The sequence below is a fragment of the Colias eurytheme genome, chromosome 22 (assembly GCF_061535395.1).
Source record: "Colias eurytheme isolate Ceu_HAF_F1 chromosome 22, ilColEury1 Martin Lab GWU primary, whole genome shotgun sequence".
In the NCBI taxonomy this organism is placed as follows: Eukaryota; Metazoa; Arthropoda; class Insecta; order Lepidoptera; family Pieridae; genus Colias; species Colias eurytheme.
In genome coordinates, this window is record NC_143001.1 from 7822534 (window position 1) to 7836633 (window position 14100).

General features: G+C 33.7%; 1 protein-coding gene across 2 annotated transcripts in view; it reads left to right on the forward strand.

Moving 5' to 3' along the window:
* The first annotated feature begins 11106 nt into the window (after window positions 1–11106).
* tup (LIM1_Isl and LIM2_Isl domain-containing protein tup) overlaps window positions 11107–14100 on the forward strand; it is a 58046-nt gene continuing 55052 nt past the window's right edge. For both annotated transcript variants that reach the window (XM_090115188.1, XM_090115189.1), the window contains exon 1: window positions 11107–11537. In XM_090115188.1, the coding sequence (XP_089971314.1) occupies window positions 11435–11537 (103 nt within the window). In that variant the 5' untranslated portion in view covers window positions 11107–11434. The remainder of the gene's footprint in view (window positions 11538–14100) is intronic.

Genomic DNA, 14100 nt, shown 5'->3' on the forward strand with positions numbered 1-14100 from the left:
GAATATAGCTAGCTTTCTCTCGATCTGGATTGCATACTAGAAATGCGGCGTCATCGGCAAATGTTGCTATAGATACCCCTGGGTGTTGGGGAAGGTCGCTAGTGAAAATATTATATAAGACCGGGCCTAGTACAGATCCTTGAGGGACACCAGCTAAGCAAGCGAAGAGAGATGATCTGGCATCATGAACCTTTACCTGGAACATCCTTTCGCTGAGGTAAGATTCAATAAGTAAGTAATAGGAGTGAGGTAAAAACAGTTTGATCTTGCAAAGTAGACCCCTGTGCCACACTCGATCAAAAGCTTGCTGGACATCGAGGAAGGCGGCCGAGCAGTATTCCTTATTTTCAAGACATTCCCTAATAATTTGGTAAACGCGATGAACCTGTTCTACCGTGGAGTGCTGGTCTCGGAATCCATATTGATGATCTGGAATCAACTGAACTTGCTGTAGTTCTGTTTTCAATCTATGCAGGACTACTCTTTCCCATAGCTTGGATAAGATCGGAGTAAGGCTGATAGGACGATAAGATTGTGTTTCATTAGCTGGTTTACCAGGTTTGGGAACCATTACAATTTGCGATATTTTCCAAAGAGCAGGAACGTACGATATTTTAAGAGAGCTATTTATGAGAATAGTGAGGAAGACGATAGCTTTTCGTGGGAGTTCTTTTAGGATCTTAGCGTTAATCAAATCGAAGCCTGGAGCTTTTTTGGAGTCCATTGTAGAGATAAGTCTGGATAGCTCACGTGGCGTTGTTAGGCGCAGGGGTGGACAAAGTTGAACATCTTGCTTAAGGATGGTGTCTATTTCGGAATCCTCGGGTGTATTAGGTTCATTTGGTTTAAAGATGTTAGCTAGGTGGCTTGCGAAGACATCAGCTTTCTCTTGATCAGTGCGCGCCCATGAGTCGTTTGATCTAATGGGTGGAGAACAATTCTGTGGTTGTGGAATATTTTTAGTTGCTTTCCAGAGCGAGTGGACTCCATAAGCTTCAGGAGACATCCTTTCGAGATTGCTTTTTAGTGAATTATCTCTGGCTTCTTTTAGGAGATTTTTAAGGTCCTTAATAGCACGATTTAAGCGACTTTTATCTGTTCTATTTCTGGATGTCTGCCAGACTCTCCGAAGTCGTCTCTTCTCAGCAATTTTTTCACGAATTACAATAGGAGTAGGAGTATTATATGCTTTGTGTTTTAGTTCAGGAGTACTTATCCATGCAGCCACTTGAATGAGGTTTGTAATATAAAGACAAGCATTATCTACTTCATCTGCCGACTTCATTTGAAGTTTTAGTGTGATATTTTCTTCAAGGTATTGTCTGAAGTTCAACCAATTTGTTTTATGATTGAAAAGCGTGTCGTTATTTGGAATGCGATTTATAATACCTATACTAAGCCTTAATATAATTGGAGTGTGGTCTGAAGATCCGTCAAGACTGGATTCGATTTGAGTGTATTTTGGACAGATATTTTTTATGATGAAGAAGTCAAGAAGATCCGGAATTTTGTTATTGTCCGTGGGCCAGTACGTGGGTTCTCCTGTTGACAATGTTGTTAGATGATTAATGTCCACAGATTTTTTAAGTTCGCGTCCCCTGGTTAACGTAAGCCGAGAGCCCCAATGTGTGTGTTTCGCGTTCCAGTCTCCTCCTGATATAAACCTTTTACCAAGAGTGCGAAAATACGAGGTGAACATATCATCACTAATCCTATGTTTAGGCGGACAGTAGACAGCAGAGATATTAATAGCACCGAGACGGTCTTCTACTCTTACAGTTGTAGCCTGCAGGTGTTTTGCAGGAAAAGGTTCCAATAGACAATGTTTTACACTATTTTTTACGACAACTGCAGAACCACCATGTGCAACGCCATCGGGGTGAGAAGTAAAATAAACACAAAAACCAGGTATGCATATTTGACTTCTTTCTGTTGTATGTGACTCAGAGATAAGACAGACGTCAATCCTGTTTTCTTTAAGAAATATTTCTAGTTCATTTGTGTTGGGAGTAATGCCGTTGATGTTCCAGGCAGCTATAGTAAGAGAAGTCATTTTGTAATTTTTGAAATGAGGGTAGAGATAAGACTCACCAGGGAGCCTATTTGTTGAATGAGAATATCTAGCTTTTCACTTTGTTTTATTAGGATATGTTCTAACTTGTTGTTTTGTTCCTGGGTGTCCTGCCTTAGCTCTTGATTACTATTATATCTTTCTCCAGAAACAACTGAGGCATAAGTTCTCTGATGCATTTCGTTTGGGGTTGGCTCATAATTGGGGTTAGCAGTGGGCGGAGCTGTAATATTGTTATGGTTGGTCCTTGTAGTCCGAGGTTTATTACGGCGTGCTAAAATCTCTTTATATACTTCACATCCTTTGTAGTTGGCCGGGTGATTACAAGAACATAAAGCGCACTTAGCCGGTGTTGATCTATCTTTCTTCATACATTCTGAGGTTTTGTGTCCTTCACCACATTTGACGCATCTGTACGGACGCATACAATTGTTTTTGGAGTGTCCATATTGTTGGCATCTCTGGCATTGCACAATGGAATTAGATTTACGTGGATCTTCTATCTTAACTTTTTGGTTGTAGATATATTGAATATTCTTGATTCAGTCAACTGTCAACTGTCAACACGCGCAATTGTGCTGTTGGAGATTTATTTAATTCTATGTGTTTAAACTTTGATATTTTATGTGTGAACATTATTAAAAGGGACTCTTACCAGTGATAATCCTGTGACATTATTAGTAGTGCATAGTGTTCAGTGTTTATCCAGAAAAACTGTGATTAAAATCAAAATCGTGACATTCCGTTTTTTCAAAGTTTTTCCACTACCCTCATATTTTTTGATAATTATTTTATCCATAATGTCATAATGTCATTTGACGTTTGGAAAATTAATCATTAGTGTTGCCATATAATAAATTTAAATTTGCCATGAATGGGAAAAATAGTAGTAATTTTACTGGAGCTAAAAATCAAGCTCCTGGCCAACAAGATAAGAATTCAACTCAAAGTACAATATCACCTAAGAAACCAGTGCGTGGTAATATTACCAATAATAAGAAAACCCTAGCTCAACAAGTATTTCACCCATCTCTTTTTAATAGACAGAGATCTATTTCACTTACGGATTCGGTATCAAAAGAATGCGCAGGAACATCGTCTACCTTACTAAGTTCAGAGCTACATTCAAACACCGCAGAAATGCCTGGTCCAGATTCTGAATCGCTTACCTCTGAAAAGCAGCCACCGGCTTGGCAACGCGTCCCTTGGAGCAAAAAACGAAAAGTTTCTGAGCTATCACCACCCGGACCTTCAACTCAAGTTGGAAATAGGTTTGCTAACCTACCCATCGATCTCACTGAAGATGAGAATAATGCGCCAATACCAGTGAGCAAGCCTCCCCCCATAATTCTCTATGGCATTGAAGATCTTAATGAGCTCACAAAACTTATAAGTACAACTGTAAGTCGATCTGAGTTTAACTACAGAATAGTAAACAAAAACATCATTAGAGTAATGATGAATACTATAGAAAGCTACAAGAAAGTTATTTCGGTTATACGAGAAAACGGTTTAATCGGCCATACATTCACACCTAAAGATTCCAAATGTTACCGTTTTATCATCAAAAATCTTCACCACAGCACACCGCACGAAGCTATTCGAGAAGCAGTTGAAGGTTCCAACAACAAAATTGTAGGTGAAATTATTAATGCTCGCTATGGCCCAGAGAAATTACCAACGTCTACTTTCTTTGTGTGTGTTGAACAAAGTATAAATAATCGCGAAACTTAAAAATAGCATTACAAAGTATACACGAGCAGTTTCCTATGGTTGCGTTCTGGCTATGTATAGTTTGGAAATACGCTATAGCGCTGGCTCCTAGGCGTTCTCATTGTTATTTAGATATATATTATGTTTATTAATTTGTGTTTAGTTTGTAAGTTGATTGTTACAATGGGGGCTGCCATGAACATTCGTTCAAAAGCCTTGAATAAAAAAAAAAAAAAAAAAAATTCACTTGTAGGTACCTACTTTTAAATACCTGTTAAAACAGCTGATCCTTCTTGTATGAAATTCGGCACATAGAATTTAGGCTGGATTAGTATATCGGCTACTCTTTTTGCCTGTACAAAGTAGCCGTAAAGTTTATGGTGTCCATTAAGTTTCCTTCTTTCGTTTTCCATAAATACCCAGTTTAACCATAAACAAGGAGTATCAATGGCGAAGTCCCCTCGAAAATGAATTAGCCGCAATCAATAAAATGGCGGACGTTCTGGTTACATCCGGTTTCACCCCGCTTCCGGTCAAGGGAATTAATGCCTTTGTGTCTTGCGATTGCAGATTCTGTATTGATTTTATGGTAAGATTGCGTGTAGAATGCTCAGGAAGAGACATCTTAATAATTAAGTAGTAAGAAAATGAGGGTAGTTTTGGAAAACAGAGAAATCTCTAGAAAAGTAAGAAAAAAAATGTTAATATTTAAGAAACTATTTAAAGTATGGTATTAAAGTTGATCTTAAATTTTTCTTCCATATATGGAGATAATTTGTGGCCCTCTCGGTAGATATAATAAATGAACTAGACCCAGAATCCATATGGGGGTTATAAGTTTGATCTATAAACGGATACGAACAAAACACCCTGAAAAACACTTAGGTAACCTATTTTACGAATTACAACTAGAACTAAAAAAACTAAAAGATCTTTATATCTTTATGCAACTGTCTTCTCAATTACCCAGTTCTTAATATTTTGGTTTTATGTAAATTCAAATGCTCTGCAAATATGATTTTGAAAAAAATAAAAAAATTATATTCTAGACAGGATTCGATTGGCGAAAGACGTGGGTTCGAATCCCGAATTGTGATCGATTTTTTCTATTATTTAAAAATGTGTTATTGGTACTTATTTAAATAAGCAAACAGACAAACATAAAAAATCTAAACAATCCTTTTTAATAAAAGTGTAGATACAAATAAGGCTTAATTAGACACACCATATTGATAAAAGGACATTTCTCACGCCACTAAAACAAACTACATACTCTACTCCCTAATTAAATTAGTACCAGTAATGTAAATTTAAACTGGACCGAACGTGATGTGTTTATTAATTTGTGTAGCTCTAATAGAGTAAACAGTGCTGTCAAATACCGTTCTTCTATAACATGTTTATCAGATCTCAGTACTGAATATCATTGCATAATGTTTCAGCAAAAACTGAGGACTGAGAAATTGCTGATTCAATTTTTTTACCTACTCTTTTTTATAAATAAATTTAAATTAAGGACTCTATTTTCAAAAAAAAATATAACTAAATTTGTAAAAGAAAAGGTGTAAGATTAATGTGGGTATGTATGTGTGTTGCAATGTAATCCGAAACGGTTGATCCGACTTGATAGAGACTAGCGATTATTTTAATTAAAAGTTTTGTAAGCCAGTAGGTACTATTTTATTGTTATATCTAATCCTAATTATACCAATTATGGCTTTTATTATTATTACATACAATTTTTATTTTTTACAAGCCTTGTTTTTATTCATCACTTTTTATTTTAACAAATCGTGTCGTTTTATGAATAAAATATATCATTATTTCTAGAACCTAATATTCTATGTGCGCATAATTTTAATAGAACTTCCCTGATAGATATTATAATAAAATAATATTATTTAATAATCCGTGAACAGACATATTGATATCATGGAAATATATTTAAAATTGTAAACGCATTTTATATCTCGTTGTAATTAAAAATGAAAAACATTATAACTTATCAATGGTAACTGGTTCACCTTTGAGAAATAATAAGAATAAAAAACTTGTTAAATATGTAACTAGTTTTATACGAATATCATTTAAAAAATATACTTAGATAAATTATATTTTTAAAGGTAAGTTTGTTCAAGTTAAAAGTAGAAAATTAAAACTATATTTAACACACCTAGTAGATATTTAATTGTTACATATTCGTTCCTTTTTTGCGAATAAAGATAAGTACCTACAGAAAGCTAGAATATTTATAGATACATATATGAATACCTAGCTGATATAAGCTTTTGTAAGTGACGTAAAACCTTTGCGAAACCGTGGGCGGACAGCTAGTATTCACATAAATCATAATAGATTACTCATAAACGCAACACAACACTAGAATAAATAAATAACATTCAAAGCCTCCTTTGTCAAAACAAATTAAAAAAAAACTAAGCCACGAGGTGCGATCACACTACGCTGACCGCCTTAAATATAATACATTATAGTAGCTAAGCTCAGAATCCCATTATACAACTACAAAAGTGATGTCTCATGCCACAAAAAGAACACGCCTCGAGTAGCATCAGAATATTTTTTGTCACGCGATCTTTTATCTGTGAAAGCCGACAAAAGAGCAACGCTGAAAAAACTTGTCCATTCTTTGACGTTCCCGCGCTAAATACTGCGCTTGGCGCGAAAAGTGACATTGTACTTTTTTTTCTGTAATGGCACAGATCAATACATTATCTGATGGATTTCCCGCCTTATGTGAAAAAACAGATTATAGTAAAACCTCTTTTGTCAAAATACAGATATTTAATACGCTCGCTCATTTAGGATGCTCAAAATTTAGTCACACTCTAGTGTTTTGAATAAAGGATTCTGTTTGTAAACATGTAAGTATGGATTTCAGATAAATTTCAATGAAATGAAGTGTCATTGTGAAGCCGAAGGTGTTATTACAAGATGCTGACATAAAGTAGGCGCTCATTTACGAACGAAGAAACAATTAACTATCTTACCTATACGATTAAAGTCTTTTATCAGAATTGATATAAATATTTAAAAAATAGGTACTTTTAATAGAGACTACGTAAATAATAAATTTAAAAACTTTTTTCTAGTCTGCTTAATTTCGCTTTCACGTCTGTATAGGTACCACGACGTCACGACGGACGTAGATTCGAATTAAATTTTGAATATACATCCTAAATAGTCGAAAACACAGCATAACTATTTTTGTTTTTACAAAAATCAATCGGTAAAGAATCAGAATAGCGCTGAAGGCTTTTTTGAGAATAGTTTTGGATATACCTAAAACAAATTGCCTACAAATATTATTCAAATATATTATAGAAACAAAAACTACCACAATATTGGAAGAATTCCCCTTTCGTTCCTGTTATCATGATTACAATATAATCGGATGAACACATCTGTACATCAATTCTAATTCCGACCCCATGTAATTAACTAATAGTGATCACGCGACTTCGGTCATGCTATACAATATTTTATTGTAAAGTCAACTTGTATGATGATGATATAATATGTTCACTTGTGGCTAGCTTTATGCCCGCGACTTTGTTCGTATTTCGTACCTTTTTAATTAGTGGTAGGTATTTTTAAGTCGTAACTCGTAAGTAAGAAGCGCGGACATGGGCATGTACAGCTACTAGTTTTATGAAAAATAAGTGATCCACACTTACCTATGTTTCGGTTCATCTATTTTAAAGCCAAGCGTACCTACGCAGACGGATATAGGTAAACGCGCAATCCTACGGCATTCCTATTGGTACAATTTAACAAATTAATAATCAATTTAATATTTATTATTAAAAAACATATTCGTACGTACCTAAGTAACAAAAATAAAATTGTAATAAGTACCTACTTACGACAAAAATTACTGACACAATAAAAACTGAAGGTGGATAATATGTGGATAATGCATATTTTGTCTATGCTAACCACAAGTTATGCAAATAGAATAATATCAATTAAAAAATGATGATTCGGAAGTATTTAGTATTTAGATACCTCTACACAAAAAAAAATCCAGGCTCGAATTACATCATAAATCGTGCAAATAGAGACGAAACTAAAACAATAGCCACATTCCAACTAATTATATTGTCAACGTGTGAGGTTATAAAAAATTGGCGCCAAATGTTCGCGCCGAACTTCGTTAGCCATAGATAAAATAGTTCCAAAGATAATAGAGTTATCTCACAGATGTGACAATGTAGATTATAAATATTTTATGAAAATAGACCTTAGGTTATAAGAGCAAGGGTTGTTTTCCTATTTAAATGTTTTTGCGACAGATTTTGTAGGAAACGGAAATAGTGGTGCAGATGTTTTTTAAAGTGACGTAATAGGGTGCTTATGTTATCTCTGATGTGTGAGCTTTTTGCGTACTTTGTGCTTAAGGAGTCTTTCTTCTTACTTTTTCATCTGCTTAAATGATTAATAAATTACTTTCTTATTACCTATATATTTTGATGACGTCATCACCAATATTATTTTTTATATATAAAAATGAATCGCAAAATGTGTTGGTATAACTTGAGAACGGCTGAACCGATTTCGTTAATTCTTTTTTTATTATATCTATTCCTTAAAGTACGAGGATGGTTCTTATGTAGTGAAAACGTAAACATATACCACGGGCGAAGCCGGGGCGGACCGCTAGTCTTCTTCTTATATATAAAAATGAATCGCAAAATGTGTTGGTAAGCGCATAACTCGAGAACGGCTGAACCGATTTCGATAATTCTTTTTTTATTATATTACTTGAAGTACGAGGATGGTTTTTATGTAGAGAAAACGTAAATATGTACCACGGGCGAAGCCGGGGCGGACCGCTAGTATTTAATATTGATAATCATTGAAATTTGTCGTAGAAGAAAGATTCAAAGATAGGTAGGTATTATCTACCTGTTAAATTTATTTGCTTCACGAGCCGGTATTCAGAATTTACTCTTTACATTTAGAAAATACCTACTATTTTCAAATTAATTCAACGATGTTCCTGTTAATTTGATGATTAATATCAAATTAACAGGAATATTACAGGAACAGGAACTTATAATAAGTATCCCCATTTTGTATTAATTAATTAAATTATTAACTTTAACCATTAAACATTGTAATATTATATCGCCATGGACGTATAAAAAAAGACGGACGCCGTATTACGAACTAACAACGTGAAGCCACCATAGTAAGCTAGCGATCGTGTAAAGACAATAAACACGCACACACTCTCACCATAGTAAGCTAGTCGGCCGCCATTACGTCGTGAACTACCGACTGATTAACTGCGTCACTGTTTCACAAAAAATATTTAAAATGCCGTCTTGCGTGGTTAAATGGTGTCGCAACAGTACAATTTTAAATAACAAATCACAAGGGATTGCATTCCACAGGGAAGCAAGTTATTTCTTTTATGTTTTAATGACAAAATTATTACGGCAAAATTTATAGAAAAAAATACAGCCGCCATTGTCATCAACACAGCTGTTGCCATGGCAACATGGCACACACACATGGATGTTTCGCCGCCATTACTAGGCTTCACTCAATGTTTAGGCGATATACCGTCCGTCTTTTTTTATACGTCCATGTATATCGCATCAAAAATAAAGAAAGCTAGTGGATCATAAATGTAAACTTCTAAGAACTCATTGTAATTTATATCAACAATATGTCAAAATAAATAATGACTGGTATGAATGCGAAATGTTATCTATAAAACTAATGGATCTATTTAAATTCAGTTTTTGAAGAGATTTATTATTTTAAATGTCAGCTGCGTTAAAATAAAAATATACCTACCTATTCTAAACTTTTAAGATTACTATAACCATATATTTAGGTACTTATGTAGGTAGGTACCTACCTAGGTATCCGGATGCCACAGTTTATACCTTATTATTAATTCACTAGCCTCTCGTCCCGGCTTTACCCAGGTTATATCAACATAACCTATTTCATTTAGGAATAAATCATCTTTTCAAAGAATTTTTTAAATAGGTAGGTAATTACTTCCCTAATAGAGTAGAGTAGGTAGAGTACCTACCTATAAGAGTAATTTTTAGTTTATGTTAATATGTAATAACAATTAGGTACAAACAATTCAAAAGTTTTGTTCATAAACTTATTACAGAAATGAATAGAGTAAATTTTCATTAAACAGTGTAGGAAGTGTGTCTATCTGTTTATTTGGACTAAAAACATAATATATAGGTATTAGGTATAAATTGTTCCTATAATCGTTTAGGTACATACCTACATTTTGTGAATAACAATAGGTAGGTACCTATTTAAATAGAGTAGGTATAGGTACCTACTGGGTTGTAGGAAATACATCGTTATTCGTTTTGATATAGGTAATGTAAGACACAGAATTAGTATTGTATACCTAGACGTAGATAAGCAATTGTGATAATAAATAATAGGTAGGTACTTAGGTAGGTAGGTATATAAAATAAAACCTACCTAGAGCAACACCACTCGCTCTACAAACATGTTTTTAGAAGATACTAATTGCAAAAGTATATAAAATATATATACCTAAATATCAGGTTTCACAAGAAGTTAAATTCACCTTTTTTGGAAATCGGTTAAGAAGACAACAAAAAGAGCTTTTTAAACACATAGGTACCTAGAGCTAATATTTCAATATCTGTGTAGGAAACTGTTTTGTAGTATAAAAGGTGGTTGTTATTTTTAGTAATAATTTACTACGATAATTAAATATTAGGGAACAATTTTAGCTGAAATATTAAAACACCAATAGGTAAACACTTAAAAATTCCAACCAACTTGACCTACCTAATATAGATAGGTAGGTACCTACATATCTACTGTAAAAACTGTGTTAAATAAAATATACTTAATTTCATCTTACCTACTTAATTAAGTTTCACCAATTAATCCATATTCGAATACTCACAATTATAATCCGAAAAGCAAAAGCCAATATTTAAATCAGTCCACGATTAAAACCTAAAACATGAAAGATCAACAAAACTAGATTGCAGACCACAAAAGGACCGAAACATAAATCATACTCATTATATCTGAACAGGATTATTTTTTACCCAAGAAAATGTTCAAAAAAACATCAAAAGCCTGCGAGGGGGTCGCCATTTTGTGAGGGTCTATAACCGCGGGGCGGGAAAATGGGAAGCTTCCGACCAATCAGAACGCAGCATTCGATAAGGCGTTCTACAAACCGACCAATCAGAAAGAGGGCCGGTTCACTCATGCGCTTTGGCGTCGATCCATAGAATTATACATATAGTACGGCAGTATGGGCTTGGCTTCTGCCGCGAGAGGGTGTGTTGCTCTTTTATTTTTTTTATTGATTTAAAAAAAATGACGAAGTGCCTAAGAACGGAATAATGTTAGTGTTCTTTGTGATAGTAATAGAGTTTAATAGTATTAATAGCCTTATCTTTGTAAATAGATTATAATAATTAGTGTTAAAACTGTGCTTTACGTCGAACCGTTGTGTTGGTGTTCAACGAAATAAGAAAAAAAAAATAGTGCCGAAAAACTTAACCCGAAACTGCGCGCGTGGTATTTGACATTAAACAGTGACTGGGTTTTTGGGGCCCGTGTGTTCAGACGCGGGTGGTAGGATCTGATATAGGGATGGTGATGGCCAGTGGTGGTGGCGGGATGGTGCAATCCCCGCCGGACATGCTGCACCATCACAATATCATGGACACCTCCTCCCATGTGGAGATGATGCCGAGTGAGTACTGAGAATATGATTTAAAACAAAAAAGTTTCAATGAAGCTCTCGGAAATATTGGTCAAAGATAATTTGTGTTTATTTTGACAACTCTACCGTTGTTTATTTTCCTGTTAGCTGTAGTAATTAGAAAAAAATGTCGATTGCGTTAAACATTTAAATTTTTAGTTTGTGAAAAATTCCACTCGACACGGATATAGAGTCAATTAAAATAAAATATTCTATATAATTAAAGGCATTTTCTAAAGCCATAAAATAAAAGATGCACATAATTTATGGAAAATTGTTGTATGTTTTACGACTCCCATTAAATATTTTAACGTGTGAAACATTTATACCAATCGGATGAAATATCCAATTAAAATCGATGCGATTAATTAATAATTAAAATACCACATCCATCTTCATAAAATCCAAAGTGCAACTAATAACAATATTTTGCAAGGTATCCCGCATGACAAAATCGTGTAAAACCTAACGCCAAAGTTGTATCGGAGTGCAATCTGCTAATTCTGATAAAAATCTCGGAGCAGCTGAGATATTTTTTTGAAAAAATTTCGATCAATATCTTTAAATAGCGGCTCCATGCCACCGGGACACTAACGTGTGATCTTATATTTAATAGTGCAGCTCTTTGGTTTTGGAAATGGATGTATTTTTTATTGTTTTTATTTACACCATTTAATTTAAATTAAGTGAAGACGTTATTTTGTACATAGGTGATCTGTAGGTACGGTAGGTAGGTTTGTTCGAGACGATTTTTTTGGGAATAAACTGGTTACTGCTTATTATCAACTTTTAACTTGAGAACCAGCACACGCTGTGTTTTATTCCGACCAAAATTGAATCATAGATATTTATTTTGTTTCATATACCAACCTAACTAGAAAATTGCATAGTTTTATTTATTTAAAACTATAGTTTTTACTTTTAAGTAGGTACTTACCTATACCTAACACAAATCTAATGATCAAAAGTTACTATCAATTTATTTTATCAAATAGGTAAATAATTTTGAATCCAAATAAAGTCATATACGCATTTACGCCTTTCATTATAAACATCAGCATCTATCCAAAAAGAAACAAACATTTCCAATCAACAAATGGACCGTAACTTCTCTAAAACAATACTAATCAAAAATCCAAAATCCATCCAATCTCGAAGTTTAACCAATAAACGTAATGTGGGGGGTTGATTGATTTATAAACGGGGGTCGTTTCAACCCCGCTATTATTTCTGCTTATGCAACCCCCGCTATTTGGGGTTACGTGATTTATTCCAGGTATTTTTTTGTATGGTGAATCTTTTGTTCTTGCAAAATTATCAGGTAAAAATCTATTTACAACATTCCGTGATATCCTACCTAAATATTATAATGTAGGAATTTAATTCATAAATTTAATGTAGATATATTGTAATTAATACAATTTCTTTTATAACTAAGGAGTTGTTATTTGCTTGGACGCGCTTCACTTTCTTTATTTTATAAAAAAAGTAATTAAAGTCTATTAGACCATAAACAAGGTCTAGACCTAATCAATTATTAGCCTTAATAAAAAGTTGTTATTGCAATATCCTTTTAAAAATAAATGATAAAAGACAGGAATAATTAATAACACCTATATTATACATTTAAGTAGGTACTTACCTACTTATATCACTCACGCAAATACAACACTTTTTTCAGCCGTTTATCTAAACTTAGGTATATTATAGACAGGAAATATCTGTTTTTTTTTGTTTGCTACAGTTATACTGAAAAACTACTGATAAGTAGATATGTAATTACTAATTAGGTAGGTACCATTAGGTACCTAGCTTCAATTTGAAAGCTACACCTTTACCGAGGAACGTACCTAATAAGCCCGCGGGACAAGTGGCTTGTTTTCAGTGTAGGTACCTACATTAAAATGAATATAAAATACTAGATTGGTACGTTATCTAATATCTAAGTATGATTACCTAACGCGAAAGTAATTATGTTTATCTGAATCTTCGCTTCTTCTTCACACCTCAACCACTAAACCGATTTAGATGAAATTTGGTAGGTACAGAGATACTTTGAGACCCGAGAAAGGATAGCTTTTAAACCGGAGTCCCGGGAACGGGAACTATGCCGGTTTACCTTTAATACGCGGACGAAGCCGCGGGCGGAAATTCAGTTTATAAATTGAATATTATAAATTGATAAATAAATTGAATAAAAACCGTAAAAACTAAAAAACAGAAAATAAATTTGCAACAAATTTCCCAGCCAGCTCTCGGCCTAACAGCTGTTTACGGAACATCGATCAAAATAATAGTTTAATTTAATTACAATTTATTTAGTTACATAGTTAATTATCCGTTTAACAGCAGGTGAAGAATATATACCTACATATTAGTTATCAAACCCGACATGTGTCTATCTATGTAAAGAAGAAAGTATTTATGACTTGGTGCTGGTACTAGGTATACTTAATAAAAGGTAGGTAAGTAGATATTATAGAAATAATATAGGTAGTTAAAAAAAAAAAACAGGCACAAAGCAAGGCATAAAGCATTGAAATTATTGTATTGT